This window comes from Arachis hypogaea, chromosome 9 (assembly GCF_003086295.3).
Source record: "Arachis hypogaea cultivar Tifrunner chromosome 9, arahy.Tifrunner.gnm2.J5K5, whole genome shotgun sequence".
Lineage (NCBI taxonomy): Eukaryota > Viridiplantae > Streptophyta > Magnoliopsida > Fabales > Fabaceae > Arachis > Arachis hypogaea.
This window is the reverse complement of record NC_092044.1, coordinates 116,020,711-116,039,754: the sequence shown is the minus strand read 5'-3', so window position 1 is coordinate 116,039,754 and position 19,044 is coordinate 116,020,711. Positions and strand designations below refer to the sequence as shown.

The 19,044-nt window shown below is 35.4% G+C and overlaps 1 protein-coding gene and 1 non-coding gene across 3 annotated transcripts in view; both read right to left on the bottom strand.

Annotated features, from left to right (window-relative positions):
* Positions 1-4,201: 4,201 nt before the first annotated feature.
* On the bottom strand, positions 4,202-4,973 carry LOC112712370 (uncharacterized). Its single transcript, XR_011866124.1, has 2 exons — positions 4,620-4,973; positions 4,202-4,541 (listed from the first exon to the last, which is right to left on the bottom strand). It is a non-coding gene; the product is annotated as an uncharacterized protein (transcript).
* An 823-nt stretch (positions 4,974-5,796) lies between these two features.
* Positions 5,797-19,044, bottom strand: part of LOC112712369 (callose synthase 9) — a 30,841-nt gene continuing 17,593 nt past the window's right edge. For both annotated transcript variants that reach the window (XM_025765246.3, XM_025765244.3), the window contains exons 26-53: positions 18,847-18,941; positions 18,656-18,737; positions 18,020-18,180; positions 17,789-17,909; positions 16,339-16,436; positions 16,150-16,240; positions 15,913-16,073; positions 15,737-15,846; positions 14,365-14,499; positions 14,099-14,167; positions 13,838-14,015; positions 13,606-13,720; positions 12,307-12,426; positions 11,816-11,931; positions 11,640-11,723; positions 11,436-11,548; positions 10,720-10,772; positions 10,466-10,642; positions 9,348-9,395; positions 8,611-8,769; positions 8,188-8,301; positions 8,024-8,112; positions 7,641-7,799; positions 7,463-7,565; positions 7,171-7,290; positions 6,856-6,906; positions 6,581-6,763; positions 5,797-6,274 (exon numbers count right to left, since the gene is read on the bottom strand). In XM_025765246.3, the coding sequence (XP_025621031.1) occupies positions 6,038-6,274; positions 6,581-6,763; positions 6,856-6,906; positions 7,171-7,290; positions 7,463-7,565; positions 7,641-7,799; positions 8,024-8,112; positions 8,188-8,301; positions 8,611-8,769; positions 9,348-9,395; positions 10,466-10,642; positions 10,720-10,772; positions 11,436-11,548; positions 11,640-11,723; positions 11,816-11,931; positions 12,307-12,426; positions 13,606-13,720; positions 13,838-14,015; positions 14,099-14,167; positions 14,365-14,499; positions 15,737-15,846; positions 15,913-16,073; positions 16,150-16,240; positions 16,339-16,436; positions 17,789-17,909; positions 18,020-18,180; positions 18,656-18,737; positions 18,847-18,941 (3,342 nt within the window). In that variant the 3' untranslated portion in view covers positions 5,797-6,037. The remainder of the gene's footprint in view (positions 6,275-6,580; positions 6,764-6,855; positions 6,907-7,170; positions 7,291-7,462; positions 7,566-7,640; positions 7,800-8,023; positions 8,113-8,187; positions 8,302-8,610; positions 8,770-9,347; positions 9,396-10,465; positions 10,643-10,719; positions 10,773-11,435; positions 11,549-11,639; positions 11,724-11,815; positions 11,932-12,306; positions 12,427-13,605; positions 13,721-13,837; positions 14,016-14,098; positions 14,168-14,364; positions 14,500-15,736; positions 15,847-15,912; positions 16,074-16,149; positions 16,241-16,338; positions 16,437-17,788; positions 17,910-18,019; positions 18,181-18,655; positions 18,738-18,846; positions 18,942-19,044) is intronic.

Genomic DNA, 19,044 nt, shown 5'->3' with positions numbered 1-19,044 from the left:
ATAAAAAAGGTCAAGAGGAGAAACCTGTTGACCCATGCTCCAAGATTCCAATTTCTCGAGAAGAGTTTGAGGAATGGTGCAAGTCGTGGAAATATGCGCTCATCGTAAAAGTGTTGGAAAAAAGAGTTGGCATTGGTTTAATGGAGTAATGACTCAAGAAATTGGGCTATCAAAGGTAAGATTAACATGATTGTTATAGATTGTGACTATTTTTTAGTTCATTTCATAGATGAAGCGAATTACTTGCATGCATTAATGGAAAGACCTTGGATGGTGGCGGGTCATTATTTGGTTATTTAACATTGGAGACCCTTCTTTTTAGAGTCAGAGAAAGCAGTTAGAAAGATCACAGTTTGGATTTGCACCTTGAATCTCCCTATTGAATTATATAACCATCGCTTTTTGTGGAGAGTTGGTTCCATCTTAGGTCACATGCTCAAAATTGATGGTACGACCTCTATCCACTCTAGAGGCCGCTTTGCTCGGATATGTGTAGAGATTGATCTTGCAAAAAAGCTAATTCCCAGAATTTCAGTTCTTGGTTATGTGTTGAACGTTGAATATGAAGGACTCTATCAAATATATTTTTCTTGTGGAAAATATGAACAGCGGTCGGAACAGTGCACTAAGTTATTGGAGGAACAAACGGATAACCAGGGAAGTGGGGCCACAGTCGTGGCAGCCACCAGTTAGGGTAGTCAGAATCTTGAAGGAGATGATCATCAAAAAGGAAAAAATCAAGATCCTAATAATCAACATCAACGAAGCTATGATCAAACACCACCAAATCTCGGGCTATGGATGATGGTTAAACGTCCAATTAAGAAGAAAAAGGGCTCAACCGATCACGAATTTGGTGAAAAAATCAAGGGATAATATTGAATACCAATCAAGAGATAGTTATTAGTGATGATTCTGACCAAAGTTGATAATAGATCTTGATTCAGTTCCTTGCATGAGGAAGGTGTGTTAATCATGCACGATAGTGCATTGCATGGGAATGAGGAGTCTGTTGAAGTCACTAATGCTGGGTCTGAAGTTTCCAAGGCCCGTAAAGGGAAAGAAATAGTGCAACCCATCCAGAAGAAAGTGCTAAGACAAGCTGTGGGCAAGAATCCTCAACTAGGAAAAAAAATTCTCCGTACTAAAATTGGGCCTAATCAAAATGTTAAAGGGACCAAAACCAATCCAAAAGTGATTGGGAAGCCATCCTCTTTAACCCTAGGAACAACTAAGATCACACCCACTTCTCCTCCCAAAAAGAAAAATCCGAACACTAAAGCTATGGAAGGTGTAGTCATAGAGTACATGCGCCAAATTGCAAGGGATCAATATGAAGACTTCATGGCAACGGAAGGTGTGAATTCATCCCTTGGAGAATACGTCGTTCGTAATAATCCCATTATCAATCCTGATTCGTTGCTTTCCTCCACTTCACATCATGATTTAGGGCACGGGGGTGGTACTGCAACAGGGAGACCACCTGACGTAGTGATGGTGGATTCAGGGGATGGAAGTGTAAGGAATAGGGATCCTTCCCTTGCATTAGTGAATGAAGCAGCCCAGGCTTTAGCTTTGACTTAGTCACCATCCTTAGCGACTTCCTTTCTGACTCTTGTTTATGATGAATATTGAAAGCTGGAATTGCAGGGTGCAGGGGGTAGAACATTTCCATCCCTGATTTGTGACATCAGAAGAGAATATGACGCAAATTTTCTTATTCTACTAGAGACGCATATTAGTGGTACTAAAGGTGAATTTGTTAGGAACAAAATTGGGTTGGATAGTTCCTTCGTGGTGGAGGCGACTGGTCATTCGGGTGGAATATGGTGCTTGTAGGACTCTACTACCTGGAAGGTTGATGTTCTTGAGCACAATAGACATATTGTTCATTTCAGAGTAACTGGTAACAACTATGATACTTGGCTGCTTTCGGCCATTTATGGTATTCCCCAACGACTAACTAGGAGAATTCTCTGTAATAGAATTCGTAGTTTGTTTGATATGTTAATCTTGGTGTATTTTAGGAGATTTTAATGCTATTTTACATGACTATGAAAGGAGTAGTGGTTCAAGCAGGATTGAAAGAGGAGCTTGTTCTGATTTTCAAAGTTGTGTCATTGCAAGCTCGTTGATTTCGGCTTTACAGGTTGGCCTTATACGTGGAGGAGAGATAATCTTGTTGAAAGATTGGACAGAAGTTTGAGTAATCTGGATTGGCAGCTTGCTTTTCAAGAAGCTGTTGTAAAACACCTGCCGATGTTTAAGTCAGACCATGTGCCACTCTATCGTCAACTTAGTAGCTCTGGATCACAAAATAGGCAAAGAAGGCCTTTTCGTTTTGTTGCTGCTTGGCTCTCTCTCACCCAGATTTTGGAAACATGATTAACAATTCTTGGGATATGCAGAACTCTTAGACTGAAGGCATCAGTAATTTAATGAATTCTTTGAAGGATTAGAACTCAAATGTGTTTGGGGATATCTTCAAACGAAAAATGACTCTTCTTAGGAGACTTCAAGGTATCGCATCTAGCCTTGATCAGAGCAGAAATGACTTTCTGGAGAATCTTCAAATAGAACTCTGGAGAGAATATGAAAATGTGCTTGTCAAGAGGGATTGTTGTGGTTCCAAAATCAAGAAGTAAATGGATCATATTTGGTGACTGCAACACTAAATACTTTCATGGTTCCACCATGATAAGAAGAAGGAAAAATAAGGTGACCTCGCTCCTTGACTCTAATGGAAATCTTGTTACTGATAATAACACTTTGGAAAATATGGCGTATGATTTTTTTTTTGTTGAATTATACCTTGATTCTTTGCTTGATATTCCCTTTATCCTTAACAATGCTTTTCCACATCTTAATACAGAAGAATATAATGATATTGGCAGGGATATCTTGGATTCGGAGATTAAAGAAGCCGTGTTCCATATGGGCTACTTCAAATCTCCTAGAAGGGATGGTCTTCAAGCAATTTTTTTCCAAAGCCAATGGGAGAAAGTGGGGACTGATTTGTGCTCTCTTGTTCAACAAATCTTTGCCAATCCCAATAGAGTAAAAGAGTTAAATGGAACTCTGATAACCCTCATTCCAAAGACTGAAATTAAATAAAAATAATAAATTGAAATTAAATATAAAGATAGATTGAAATTTAAAATAGAAAATAAAAAGAGTGGATTAAAATTGAATAAAAAAATTACTTTTTTTAATTTAATTTTTTATAAAATAAAAAAAACTCATTCAACCTAATTTTAACATACTATAGTTTGATATAAATTAAAATTAAACGAAAGAAAAAATCTTTACCTGCAACAAGAAAATAACTCAATTTTATTTATTCACACTATAGTTTTATTACGAAACTAAAAAAAACGAGTTTTCACACTTCTAATTTCTGTCTCTGTACAATTACAATAATTTAAAAAGTATTTATAATTTTATATTAAATTAAAAATAAAAATTCTAAGCCTACTAATCTAAATCCAATTTACTAAATAAATAAATAAATAAAAATATATGAAATTAAACTAAACATTCTAACACTTAAAAATATAAATTAATAACTAGAAAATAATGCTTAAACAGTTAAACTCCTCATGTCACGATCTATATAAATTAATAACTAGAAAATAATGCTTAAACAGTTAAACTCCTCATGTCACGATCTATGTATCATGATCTAATTTTAATAGTTCATTCCCCAATATAACCCAAATGGAGTGAGACGCTCTCCCATAATGCGCACAAGCCTGGAGTGTTACCTCTCGCAATTTTTTTTTAAGAATAATGAAAAGCTATAAAAGCAATTTCAACGGTTTTTTTTTTCAGATATATGGATAGTCCTCAATTTTAGGTCACATTCACACACATCACATCCATACACATAAGGTTTTTATTTAGAATTTTAGTCTCTATAGTTTAAATCGAAATTTTTTTTTATTTTTAATATTTTTATCATGTAAAATCGTTCCTAAATTTTAACATAATTTTAAAATTACCCTTTTAAACAAATTAATTTTTTAAATGACTAAAATATCCTCTTCCACTCTATTCTCACCACCACCACCCTAACTACTACCATTTCATCACTATTTGCACCACCTCACCCACTAACATTCTATCATCATTTGTTCACGGGTCCAACGAGAAAACTCAACCTTCAACAACAATCATAAATAAATGGAAATCAAAACAGCAATTCATCACCAAAATTATCATTAATAACAAGAAACAAGAAAATTAACAACAATCCATGTTCAAAAATTAGTGTTTGTGATGAAGGAGAAGGGAGGGAAAGGAGAACTGGACGGCAGAGGACAAGGAGGAAAGGGAGAGGTGCGGTGGTGATGTTGAAATCCTTGTATGATGACACAAAGGGTGCTACTTTCCGGTTCGTCTTCTCCAGTCCTCCTCTTGTGGCCCAGTCATCTGCGTTCCATATGCTCGAAAACAAGTACATGGGCTTCTCATTCGGAAAGAAATTGTTTTCCTTCCCATTATTTCTGAACACCCTTATGGGCACTCTATCGACGAAAAACCTGTTTTTACAATTCGTTTTCAACCTCAATCACCTCTTCTCAATTGAAATTTGTATTGTATACTCAGAATGAACTTACACAATTTGGTGGTTGTTCCAGAGAATCGAATAAGTGTGGTAGTCCTCAGTTGGATCGAACCAAAGCATGTGCCTCATCTCACGGCCTCTAGTTCCATTCTTGTATACATTTGGTGAGTCGTGGCGAGGCGAGGGCACGAGGACAAGGTGCAGCGACTGTAGAAACCAAATTAGTACTTAACCCTTTTATTTACCTTGGCCATCGACAAGATTTGAACTCAGGTACAACATATTAAGAGACAATACATAGCCACTCAACCAAAACCTCAGTTGCGTGTTAAGTACTTGTTGGGAAGAAGTGGCATTTGATTTTGAGAATAGGCCAAGAGCCTAAGACAAAACATTAAAAATAAAATGCAAAAGACCGAAGACACAAAATTAGTATTTTTATATTTTGTTTAATAGTAAAATAAATACACGATAGAACAAATAATAAAAAATTTAATTTACCTTTATTTTTTTCTTCTCACAAAATTTAAAATATAAAAATAAAATGATAAAAAATACAATTATAAAAATTTGACAATAATAATAAATTCTGTTTTCAACTTTTCGTTCAGTGTTCTATCCTTATAACAAAAGATACAAAATACACTAATTCAATATCTTTCGAGTTTCGAGATAATGTCTTTATCCACATCTTACTTGCGAAACGTAGCAAGTAACTTGTGGACTTATAGTCATTTTGTATTATATATGTATCAATATACCAGTAGCTTGCTAGTAACTTTATTGTAGTATCCATGAGAATAGTTACGTTTAAGTGTCGCATTTTATAAACATATTGATATCCAATATGTTAAAGATCTATTTATAATTTTGTAGTAAAAAAGAGTATCAAAAGACTAAACAAAGAATCAGATGAATTTGACCTTATTATACACATGAATTGCACTCAACGCCAGGTGGGTTTTGTCTTTCGTGAAATCTGGAGAACTGGTGGCTTAACAGCTATCCTGTTAAGCTGCTTTTTCTATTATGCAAGTTAGAGTTAAAGAATTTAGAAAATACTAAAGAACTAACACTTTTAGTAAATAGAAAATATTAACTAATATTAATTCAAATATATAAAAAATTGTTGCCTAACATTAGTGATTTTGAATTTTAATTGTCATTCCAAGATATACATTAGTTATGGGTTTAGAAGAGCGCAAGAGATTTAAAGTAGGACCACAAAATAAAGCAACCGGGATATCACAATATAAAGTAAGTCAAAACTGAGATTTGCGGATATTTGTTTCAACGATACTTCAAACGATTTAAATGACATACACTAGAAGAAATGATGATACAAAAATGAAGATACCTACGGGAAATCTAAACATCCTACGAGGAAATATACAAACTATGACCTCCCTTCAACAATCCTCATCTTGGGGGGGTGTAAGACATAAGCTCTAAGTACAAGAACAGGTACAACTATATCCCAGTATTGGGATTGTTCCCGGCAAGGATAAGGGAAATTTCTAGACCTCTGCTAAAGGCTTGGTTAAACATGAGGCGAGTTTGGAATGTTGATACAAATGGGAACCATGAAAAGAATGCAATGGGTATAAAGATAATCATTCCCATGCCAGCATCATACAGGCGAGCAATTGATCGAACGGATTTCCATAGTCCCAGCTTCTTCATCACAGGCTTCCAAGCAGCAGCAATCTACACATGGACATGAACCAACGTAGAAAAATCAAATAGTAGTACTACAAAACGAAATAATTATTTAAACCATTTCATACATCATCTCCTCAATTCAGTGAGCTTTGTTTGGACAGTGGTACTGTTTTAGTAAAAAGAAATGGTTAAAATGGATAGGATTAACAATCAATCCCTGTATGGAACAAGATATATTATTCTCCTTTTGAGTTATGTCCACTCAATCTAAGTAGGAGATCATGCAAGTATCTCTGTCTGACAAGTATAAAAAAAAAATAAGACATGAAGATCAGGAAAAAGAAAACTCACAGAAAGAATTCCCCATCCAGTGGGAATAAATGCCAATATCGAAGCAAATATGTCAGGTATGGACAACTTTGTCAATGCAACCGCAACGGCTATACCAGCCAGTGCCAACAAGAGGGAGACTCCTTGTATAAAGCGTAACAAAAGCTGGAAATTGACTGATATCTTCTGACTGAACGTAAATACCTATAGAATAACAATACAAGGCCAACCTCAGGAATGAAGATGCAAAGTTACTGATGCATACGCTATATACCACAGGCAATACATTTTCGCACCTTGAAAAGCAATATAAGCACCGCCAACACCACCCATGACAGGCCATAAACCTATCCAAAATACCAAACCTGATTGATTAGTTGACTGGGAACTCATTGAATACAAGTAAATATGTTTAAAAGTTTTTCTTTAGTACATCAAACTGCCTGCATAAGTTCTATCAGTGAAGATAAAAACAATAAAGCGTATAACAAGAACAAAAAAAACTGCAAATGGAGTTGTGACTATGCAAACTTGATTAACTTTTCATGTTGAAATTTTAAAACACTCAAAATAAGATAAGAGGGAAGAGTTGTCCTCCTAGTTTGTGATACCCTCAATGAAGTATCTGATCCTTGCACATTAAGCTTGTACACAATGCCATACTGGAAGATGAAAAATCTTAGACTCAGGATGGTCTCTGCTATCCTTGAACCAAAACTCTTGATATGGGCCTGTTGACATGATAATTTATGAAAACTATAAGTGGAAAATATCACTGAATAAAGAAAACTTAACTCTAATATTAGGGTAAGGAGAAAGTGAAGTTTGATGGACCAGCTAGAGTCTATAGATACAAATAGAGATGCAAACAATTTTAAAAATGACTAGTTATATATTCAATACCAGTTCTTCATCCCACCAAGCTTCCCAGCTTTCTTCTCCCTTGACACCAATGCCACCTCTGTAAAGCAGCCAATTTGTCCAATCTCTGAAGTCTTCCACTACCCTTAAATGACACCACAAGAGGCTGAATCAGTAAAACTGAAACCAATGCCAGAGAGATTACAAAGATAATACTTACTTTTGCCACTCGAATCCAGACGGGTTGAATAAATAGGGAGCAAATAACCAGGACAGAGCCATAAACCAACTGCTTACAGTCAGAAGAATGTATGAGACTGCACCTCCATTATTATACCCATAAGCAAGATATACAATCAACAGAAGCACAACTTCAAGCCTGAAGAAGAAGACAAATTAGCATGCTTATGGGATAGAGAGGGATATGAATTGCAGATTGTGTGTAATGAAATTCTTTGGAATTCGGGAAACTTAATCTGTCAAAGGAATCAAATTTCAACTTTTATTTGAGGATCTTAGATATCTGCTCTTGCCACTTTCAATCACAAAATTACATGTAGATATTTCACTTATGCAATGCCTTCTGGGTTAAAGGAGCCTCACGCTTTAACGAAATGACTACGAGAGTAAAGTCTGTAATTCTCTGAAAATTTGATATGGCGGACAACAAACCCGCGGCCAGTTGCTTGATACTGTTCACAAATGAATATATTAGCAGTCGAAAAGAGTTAATAGAAAAAGATACATGATAAGGTAGGCAGACAAACCCTAGCACCACCATGGAGAATGGTCCGACCAAAATAGTGAGTTTTGGTACCCAATGAAAATGTGAAAAAAACAGAGCACAGCTGGAACTGCATTGTGACAAAACTGACAACAGCCTGCAAAGCAATCAAAATTGAAAGACCAAATCAAAAAAGGAAGAAATTTATTCCCCCTCCCCCAAAAGAAAGGAGCATTAAAGGCAACAGCTATGATGGGAGTTGAGCAAACATCTGGTTTCCAAATCTTGCCTTGTGAAACATGTATGGGAAGTTACTGCCTTACAAAAATAACACTTCCTGAGAAGGGACAAAACCTGGATACACCAAGCTGCCCTATAGCAAATCTAGAGATACGCACGGCAAAAAACGTGTGCACACAGGCATGGATTTCACATTATTTGCAAGTAGCTGGCAATATACACTCACCCTCAAGAAGCCTTGTTCAAGAATGAAGCCCAGGACCATTGGCACGGCTGTGAAGACACCAATCTGAAAGAGAAACTGTGTATTCAATGCAGCAGTCAGGGCAGCATTCTTCATTATCCTGGCCCTTTCTTCAATGGTTTCGCCAACACCAGATAGTGCCTGGAGACAAATTTCACTTAGTTGATATAATAGAAGAAAAGTCAAAGTGAAAGATCCCCAGAACAAAACACTAGTCATACGTATTCGCCAATATTCAGTGTAAGTAGCTGCTCTAATTATGTTCTTGAACCCTTAGCTTGTGCAACATTCTCATTTATCAGTAAAAGGATAAGTTTGAACAAGGTTATCAAGCACTTGAATTAATTTGTGACCTCTTACAAATAGCTTGCAAGTTTAGGTACTCAATTGAATTTAGGATTTTACAAGAACTATACTATCAAGTTCACCTAAACTTGTGTATGCTTTGCAATTTTAGATGAGTTTTGTTATTTTGAATTTGAAAACTTGGCAAAAGAACTCCACCAGAAAACAAGTTAAGAGCAATGTAATATTATCTCACATTTAAGACCAACCTTAGTCATAAAGATCACAATGAATACAGAATTTGCACAAATTATCATGAAACAGAATCACAAGCAACATGAACAAGAGCAAACACAACCACCACTACCACTAGGTGTAATCAAGAAATCATGCAAAAATTTACAACAGTAAAAAATTAATGAAATCCAACTTACCAGATATGCTTTCCCATAAAGAAAGATGTATACAGTCAGCACAGTTAACTGCAACATGACCAAGAAAAGGGGAGGAAATCCTTCAGAAGTGGAATAGTTCAGGTATGAGTTGATGTAGTGCAAAGGCGAGGATGATTATAAATAAGGCATGAATAATTTCATTTCATGATATGCATAAACAGAATGAAGGTTAGGTGTTGGTATATAAGTGTGCAGGTGAGAATATTTCTATATAAGGCATGAAAATTTTCATTCCATGATATGCATAAATAGAATGAGTGTCAGGCCTTGTTTTAAAGTCTCTGCTAGACTCGTAAAGTCCTGGTAGGTTGTCTTCTAGCCCCTGGTAAACAAAAATAAAATATCCCATTTGCCTAATTTTGTCATGAGCCTCTTTGCCTGCTGGTTTTCTTTACATAAAAGGGGAGGAGTCCGTGAGAAATCTCTCTCTTGTTTGGAAGCTGGGTGGAGAAGGGAGTGCTTTGCATCTTGTCGGAGACGGGGTTGTTATTTTCATTGTTTGCAAAGGCAAGGGAGGGCTTCCATGTCCCCTGCCACCCCTTCAAAACACTCTTCCAACACATATTTGACAACCTAGCTGCACGACTCCACACCTTGCCCTCCTACACCATTTCTTCCAAACAAGCCTTTAAGCATTTGTATAAGATCTACGAATTATCACTAGTAAATTCTTTTATAGTCATAGAGCACTTAGGAGGATTGTGCTCCATTGAATGATCAAGTTACATCTCAGAAGTAATTGTAATAGGATACACGTGGTAATTACTTCATCAACTTTTGAGTTTGTCTACCAAGTCTTTTGGCTTTATTAGTAACAACCTTGGGAATATCAACAACTTGGCTTGTGAGTCTTAAAGCCTATAATAAACTCTATTGTTGTGTTCTTTCTGTCTAGCCTCAACTAACATGCTGTGCAGGGAGGTAGTCTAGACTCGCGTTATACTACTAGGTCGTAGAATTGGTTTTATTAATATTTATCAGTACAGAGTCATGGGGTCTTCATCATGCCACTTTATTGACTTCTAACCTCCATTATAAACAATTATAAAATAATTGGCTAATCAATACTTAAAAAAAGTTAAAAACAAATGGCATACCATGGTACAAAAGTAGTATCCAACTGTTGTAAAATAGAAGGACATCATCCGGAAGAAATCGAAAAGTTGCCCAAGTCTGTACACATCCCGACTGAGAACTTGTTCACCATTACCACCAGAAACTTTCCCTTCAAATACTGCAATTTGATTGAGTCCAACATCCCTTCCCTTGCCGACCTGTAATTTTTACTCTTAGAGCAGGATTTATTATTGATACTCATACAACATTATTGTCATAAAAAAACATGCCTCACCTGAATATATTCATGATGGGTAACATTTCCTTGACGCAAGGTAGAATTGAATCCTGCGTATTAACAATAATCAAGAAAATGAACAGAAAGTTTTTTTTGCTTGGGGGGGGGGGGGGGTGTCAAGAAATTCCCATGCAATTAGAACGACATGATACATGTCATCTCTGATTTGGGTTCAAAGCAGAATTCCCACCATGACTGCAGTTTTCACTCATGCAGACAAACAAAAATCATCTTAACACTACCATGAGCAGAATACAAGATCCAACAGATCTTCAAACCACCAACAACTACTTTTCAAGATCATTTCACAGGGTTAATAAGCCTAGAATCTCCTACTCTGCCTACTATACAAAAAAATATGTAAATTGGAAGTTGTTTTTTCAATAGTAATAATTTTATGAAAGGTCATAAAAAAATAGTAAGTATTAAGAGTAGTTAGTAATTAAAGCATTGTTGGTGACAGCTGTGTCTCCACTATATTGGATTTGGCCCTTGATGTAGCTTACACAGTAAAATAATCCCTCCTATATATTCTCTCAACACTATCATTCTCTCATAATGGCAAAATCATAATTCAGATCCAACATTTGTCGTTGAATTCTAATAGATAGGTTCGCAAAACAAACTTGCAGCACCTAGAAGAGCACCTACAACACTGCAAACATTGTTCCATCGACAGAAACAGCCAAATAAGCAGAAACAAAGAGCCATACCTGCATAGATATCTTCACTTATGTTTATAACACGAGAAGCCTTGCTGATACCACCACGGGTTATGTGGAAGACTCTGTCGAAGACATCAGGATGACCATAATGCATTCGAACCCTGAGCATATCATAATTAGCATATTTTAAATCTAAATAGAATGAAACTTGTAAAAGATATCAACTGAAAGAAAAATGTAAAATTGGCTTACTTCAAAGGATTTGCTAAAACGCGCTGACCCAAAGTCACAAAACTGGTTTCTTGGTTAGACATAAATGAGGCCAATGATGAGACACTGTATGCAAATATAGGTAAGTTACTAGAAGCTATAAGTATTAAAATTTAAGCCAAATAAACACACTATATCACGTTTTATGCCACACAAACCTTCCAGTAAATACATGCTCCCTAACACCAAGTATGGTTGGAGGACGAAGTCCGTGATCAGAGTGAAACTCTTCAAGTAGATTCCTCATTTTTAGAGCCTCCTCAAAGTAGTTATCCTATAACAAAACTCACTAAACATCACAAACTTAAGGGAAAGCAAATAAATTTTACATTAATTACAAAACAAGAAAATTATCAACATAAGTTTATTTGCACAATATGTGAAAAGAGTAACCAAAATAAAACTAACCGTTTTCTGGGATACAAAGTTTTGTTATGGTCTTGGGGAGAGGAGGAGAGAGAAGAGGAGAAGAAAAAGAGAGGGGGGGGGGTTCTTAATCTTAGTGCAGTGGCTAATCTTACAGGAAAGTATGTCACACAACACAGGACAGTTTAGGAGGGTGCAGAAATTCAAACTAGATTATAAAGGCTTCACAAATTTTTTGGATGAATCGAATGAATTACAGACAAATGTAAAAACACTTTATAACCTGATTCATGTCAATTGTCTGGATTGCATTTCCCCGAGTAAATATGATCGCATGGTTTTGATTCTCAGGCTTCCCTTCTCCAATTTTGGGATTCCCAGGTAATTTTACCGAGTATATTTCCTGTGATAAATGCTCAATTAAGTAAAACTACACAAAGTGGTGTAATTCATTAAAGAGAGTAACATCATGAAAGTAGCCTAAGAATAGATGAAATACAGAAGAGTATCCTTGAAAGCCACAAATGCTAATTTGTGCAAGTAAATTTTCTGACATTTTGACTAAACAGATATAGACCAACTATTTTATGTTTATGCATTTCATACATTACACATGAAAACATTATATCATTATTATTTATTTATTTATTTTCTTTTTTTACCAATTTTTATTATTAAAATCAGTGAATCTAAAAGTGGGTAGTTAATACACAGCAGCCATAAGTTGCAAAGCACTAGCAAGCAAACACTGCCAATCAATATATATGTACAGTTTTAAAATTGTGGGACTTAATTCTGTTTGTATAAAGTTTTCTGATTCTAACAAACTCATTCTACAACATAAAGATTGGTGACAGTGTTCTGCTTTTGGGGTTTTACAGCCTGGTTTGAAACAAATGTGCTAGATGTATAACCATTTATGTGTCTCTATCTAACAGCTTAAGTTTTCAGAGATGGTTTCATGACAAAATGCTTGCATCTTGAAGCGAGATTCCTCCAACCTGAATTTGTTATACAATAGAATCATTCTTGTGGTTATCTTCTGGTGTTAGGATAGGTAGTTCAGGGTTTTCTAAAGTGTATATGTAAAAGAAACAGGGAAAAGATATATTTAATTGTTTGAAGTGAATGACAATCATAAAAGATGCCATAGAAATCTGAAGGAAATTATGCAGAAGCTTCATATATAAAAGATAAAATAAAAAATGAGATTATATGATTAGATGTCAAATCCATCAACTATATGGTTCAATCAAAACCATTTGAAATGTGCAAGCACAAACAGACCAACCAAGTTTGGACCTTGGAAAATAGTAGCTTCAATTAAGTTTTCCAACAATCTAATCGATAATTTTAGGAGGGAAAATGTAACTGCTTCCATGCAATTAATAACAATAACGGTTGGTTTGAGAAGACATACCATAAGTAGTGAAAAATAAAGTGATTGAAAATTCACCCTCTTACTTGGAATTGGGGGAATTAATGCTGATGATAAGGTTGCTAGAAAATAGAGAAGGTAGACACCAGCAAAAGACAAGAACAAAAGACACTAAATAAGATGGAAGGTACAGAAGAACGGCACCTTGTCTTTCCCATTGACATCAGCTTTCACCAGCTTTGAGTAGTACTCAGTGTTTACTTTTCCATCTCTTAAAGTTTCAACAGTGTCAATGAAAGCAACACGAAGAGCTTCATTTCTAAGGGCATGAAGAATTACAAATTAGATATGGAGCTAGAGAACTATGCAACTTGAATAATTAAGACAATGAAGTAGTTAATTGCTAATACAAGTTGACTAGTGAAATTGAACTAACCTTTGCATAAGTAAAGCAACATCAGCAGCCTCAGGCTTTTGCTCTTCTTTCTGCTTACCATAAATTTGACATGTCACAACATAAGTGAACTTAAGATCTGCCTGAGCACGTGCTTCAGGGGACAAATCAAACCCACGTGTATCAGACAGTTCATCAGAACTAGCTGGAGCCTCCAAATCTAAATTGTAAAAAGAAAGAGAAAAAGATGAAAAATTAGTAGCATGCATATAAAGAACATATGAAGGAGTGTTATGAACTTACCTCCAACCATTAACCTCTCCAAATATGTCTGAAGCATAAGAGCTTTCCTGTAATACATCATCCCCCGAACTGTAAATTTGAAACAAGAAAGAACAGAGAATGATCAAGATTTGAAACATTAAATGCAGTATTCAATATATAGAATGTAAAATACCCTTTTAAAAGAAAATCGATCAAATGCAGCAAACAAATTTCAAATATTGAATATGACAAGAAATTAAAACATCAGCTAAGAAAGCACAATAAAAATCATTGTTGAAAATTACCAGTTCTGGCCAGTGTTTGTCCACGATATGAAGCCCAAAAACGCAATTCAAGGATATCATTAGCACTATCAAAAAGCTCTGTGTCAGGAGCATTTTCATCATGGTCAATTCGGGCTAGAAAGTTTTTCCACTCGTCTGCAGAGAATTATGAGAATTACATATTGATCAATACTGTTAAAACTGGTACAAGATACAGGAAGAATTGTAGGAACTGTGTGTACTGAATCAGGTATCCTTGACAATGTATTGAGAACATTAAGTACAATTGGGATAATTTCTGGTTCTGAGGGATTCTGGTACAAATAAATGGATAGAGATATAAGATTATTGATCTCACTCCTCCTATTTGTACTGCTCACACTTTTAACAACCTTCTAACCAATTTTCTCAAACTTTCAATCACCAGTCCTAACTGATTAAGCAGTTTTTAAAAAATTCAGCTGCTGTTCCTCCAGACTGCAGCCTGGTAGCCCCTCCTTCCTGATCCCACTTATCCCTTCACTATAAACCAGCCCTAAATCTGTTTCCTATCAAATAACAACAAATTTTATGTAAACAAAGCCGGCGTGAAGATAATCCAGAGAGCCTACAATGACAACCAGATAGCCACAACAACTAAACCTTGTCCTACTAAGCAGGTCCACAATATTGATTAGATGTCCCCATAGTGTCTATCTTTATCTTCAGACCACCAATGGTCTATATGAACACTCTCCATCTGATTTTCTGTCCTTACCTACACTTCTATAAGCCTTCTCCACAAATATCCAACCCACATAACGTGAGATCCTACTATTTCTTTTTCCAATGACATAAACCTATTTCCTTGTTACTTTAGTTTTGACTGTCCAACATTTAGCCTTGTAAAATATCCCCCCTCTTTTTTTTTCAAGTTTGGTTATTATTCTTACACAATTTCTTCGTCATTTCTTTCTTAATATAACCATTAACTTGTGGGGAAACAACTTCGTGCTTTTCAACTGGTCTGATTTTAGCTTTAAATAACTGGACTAGCCTTATGGTTGCCTGAAGGTATTCCATAAGTGTAAGCAGAAATAGTGTCAAGCCAATTAGTTTCCATAATTAGGGGTTGCACATGGCCGGGGCCGGGGCCAGGGCAAGATTCAGCTAGACCTGGGCCTATCTTAAAATTTCCTAAATTAACCCAAAAAACCAGGTCAAACCGGGGTCAACCCAACATTTAATTAACTACATAGTTTTTAAAATTATACATATTATATAACATTTTACAGCAAATAAATTATTCTAATGCAAAAATAACATCACATAACATAAAAGATATTGAGGTACCTATCCATAATATACTTATAATCTTGTATTCTTAATAGAATCAAAATGGAGTGAGGAATACCTGGATAAATTTTCTGAAGATAGAACAGAGTTGATATGCCATCTTCATTTTTCTTTAGGAGTTCAGCCATGCTATAAAGCACAATCTCGGAATAATAAGGGGTGAAAACACTGCAAAAACGGAAGATATAAGCACACAAACAAGTGGAATGATGTCTTCCAAGATAAAAGGGTTACCTGAAGGACAACATCTCTCGAACTGGCTTTGTACGAGGCATCTTCATAAAAAGTGAATTTGTGAAGAACTCTAGCCTTCGTCTGGCTTCAAGATTTTTGGGTATGCTTGACGCAGATTCTTTAATAGTCAACAGAGAATATAATCGTTTGACTTGCAATCTCTGCATATACTATAGTTAGATAATTCATAGACTAGGTATTAACACAACGATACAAAAACATATGATAATAACATACTAAGTCAGTATTCTTGGGCCACTTCAACTTTGCAAACAACCGCCCTTCATCCCTAGCTTTGGTCAGCAAATTCCATGTATCATAGTTCTCCCTATATAAATAAGAAAATAACATTAAATCATCTCACTGGTGGAAAGGGAGTAGTGCTATTTCAAAAATTATCAGTGTTCGACAACACCAGAGACAGACCTCAGATTTATATGAAGCACATCATATCGCACAACATCATACAGATCCTGAACAGCCCTAACTGCACCTCTTTCCAGTTCAGGTGTTTCAGTCTCTTTCTACACGAAGTAAAAACAATAGCAAGTCAAAATGTTAAATAACACAGAAGACACTAGGAAGAGAATGGATATATCAGATGCGAATCCCAAAAAAATGCAACTCTACTGCCAAAAAGATGAATACAGAACCATCATTTGAAGCCTCACTCTATTAATATATTCAGCAGGAACAAAAATTGCACCAGGCAATTTCTTCAATAGAAGAAACACAAGAAACAAGAGATAATAGTTAATACCAGGTAGGGAAAACCATATCCTATAACTCTGGTTCCCCACAAGAGAGAATCCACAGTATTATCAAAGAACATGCACAAAGTTCCAATCCAGGTGCATCATATGATGTAGAAACAATGACAACTCCAGATGCAAGTTATATAGAGGGTGCTAAGAGAATGAAATACAATCTGGGATTTAACACAGATATAAAGAACAAACGTATCATATCAATGTAACAGCTGGAGAAATTTAATATGGAATTTACAGTTTCACCCACAAATATTCAAAAAAAAGCATGCTACTGTCAGAAGTACAGATGAATAAAGAAACATTATTTCTAGCATTCAACTCAAATAATATATTCAGCAGGAAAAACCTGCACTGGATGTTTCTTTCTAAAGAGAAACAATAGAAGGTAGAGTTACTATATAGAAATAATCATATCCTCTAAATTGTTTCCACTAAACAACCATGTTCATAACAAGAGAATCCACAATATTATCATAGAACATATGCAAAGCAAACAATATGGTATGGAAGATGCAAGCTTTCTATCCCAACCACATTCCCCAAAGAACAAGAAATATCTAAAGTCGCAATAATTTATTGCCTTCCACATCCCTTTTCTCTAGAAGGGCAGCATTGTAAAGAAAGAGCAGTGCTACAAAAGTAAGGATTAGGAGTTCTGCAGAAGAAATAAATTAAAAAAAAAAAAAACACCACAAGAGCAAGGCAGTCATTAATCACAACAAAATGCATAGTTTTCCTTCAAATCCATGTGAATTTCACAGACAGCAATGACAATTCATTACAGTACTTCAATAGGAAAAAAAACACAGATGTCATAAAACAATCTCTCCTGAAAGGTCTATAATACCTTCAAAAAAAGGTTTAATCCTCTTGTTATAAAGAAGAAATCCATCAAGACAAAGAGAAGATGCTTATGAAGGGTTAGCGTTACGGATTAAAGGGAAAAAAGGAATTTTAGAATAAAGATTAGATACAAGATGAACAAAATAAAGTTGAAAAGCATACAAAGAAAGAATAGGCAGCATATCAAAATTTTGTTGACTAAAACAAAAGATATGGCGATGTGATCATTTATAAAATAGTACAATAAAATATTAGATGCTAACCAGAATCCCCATCAAAGCAGTTACTCTTGATATCACAAGAGCCATCTTGTTTAACTGGAAATCTGCATGAATATTCCCATTATCGATACTTGCATTAATATCCCCATATATCCTTTCAACCCTGGTATAGTGGCAATAATTGTGCAGGAAAAAACAACCAAAAATCAATAAATATCAACAATAAAGTTCATCACAACGGTTTCATGTGCTTCAATAAAACAGCTTACTCACCACATCCTTCCCACTTCATCTAATATTTCTGTTAAAATGAGTTTAATAGCATAGTAACACTCCTGAACAGCATATTTCATATAGTCATCTCTTGAAATCCTATCCCAAAGCTCATACTGAGTGTCTCTATTCTCAGTAGCAATATCCTTGGCCAAAAATATCTACATAATCATGCACAAGAAGTAAAGACCAAACCAAAGAATCTAAACAGAACGATAACAGTTAGTACTAAATCTTTCATGGTAATGCAATACATGATTATCAGAATCAAACAGTTCTTTTCTGTTCAAGTTGTTCAATTTCATTGGATTCTCAAGGGCATCAAGGTTACAAATATGACATGGCAAGTTTGCGGCAAGGATTGTGGGAGGATTCAAATTATTAGTTTCTGGCGACTAGCTAGATTACATCCACATTACATAGGTCCAACACAACCCAAATGGTAAAATTGAGCTTTTTCCTTCTGCAAATAATTCTAGGCCCTATAATAATTATTGAATTTCAAAATCATTTATAAAGTTGCCTATAAGCTGTCATGACAACTGTAGAGCGAAAATAGTTAAATTGCATGAAAAACTCGGAAAAATGGTCTTCCAATTCGCAATTAGAAAAACATGAATAAAATATCTGGACTACCTTGCTTGCAAGTAGGAAAAGTGGCCACTGAACCAAAGGAAGATCCCCGGAGTTTCTAGGCATTAAAAGCAACTCCATTTCACTGCAAGCAAGGGAGAACAACATACATGTATTAGAATCTGATAATTAGAAAAGAAAAATGCTAAATACAAGAAAAGCCAAGAAAAATATATAATAGCTTAAAGACTAACAAGTCAGTTATATAATCTTCCTCCCTTAGATTTGTTATGATCTCATTCCAAAATGGCGAAAACCGAGCAGCATCAAACTTTTGCTTCTCCACAGCCTTTAGATGAAAGAACAATTGAGTAAGAAGAAATTGTTGAACATCAAAAGGACTCAACTAATCCTTATCAAGACATCAGCTCGATGGAAAATGTTTTTTAGAG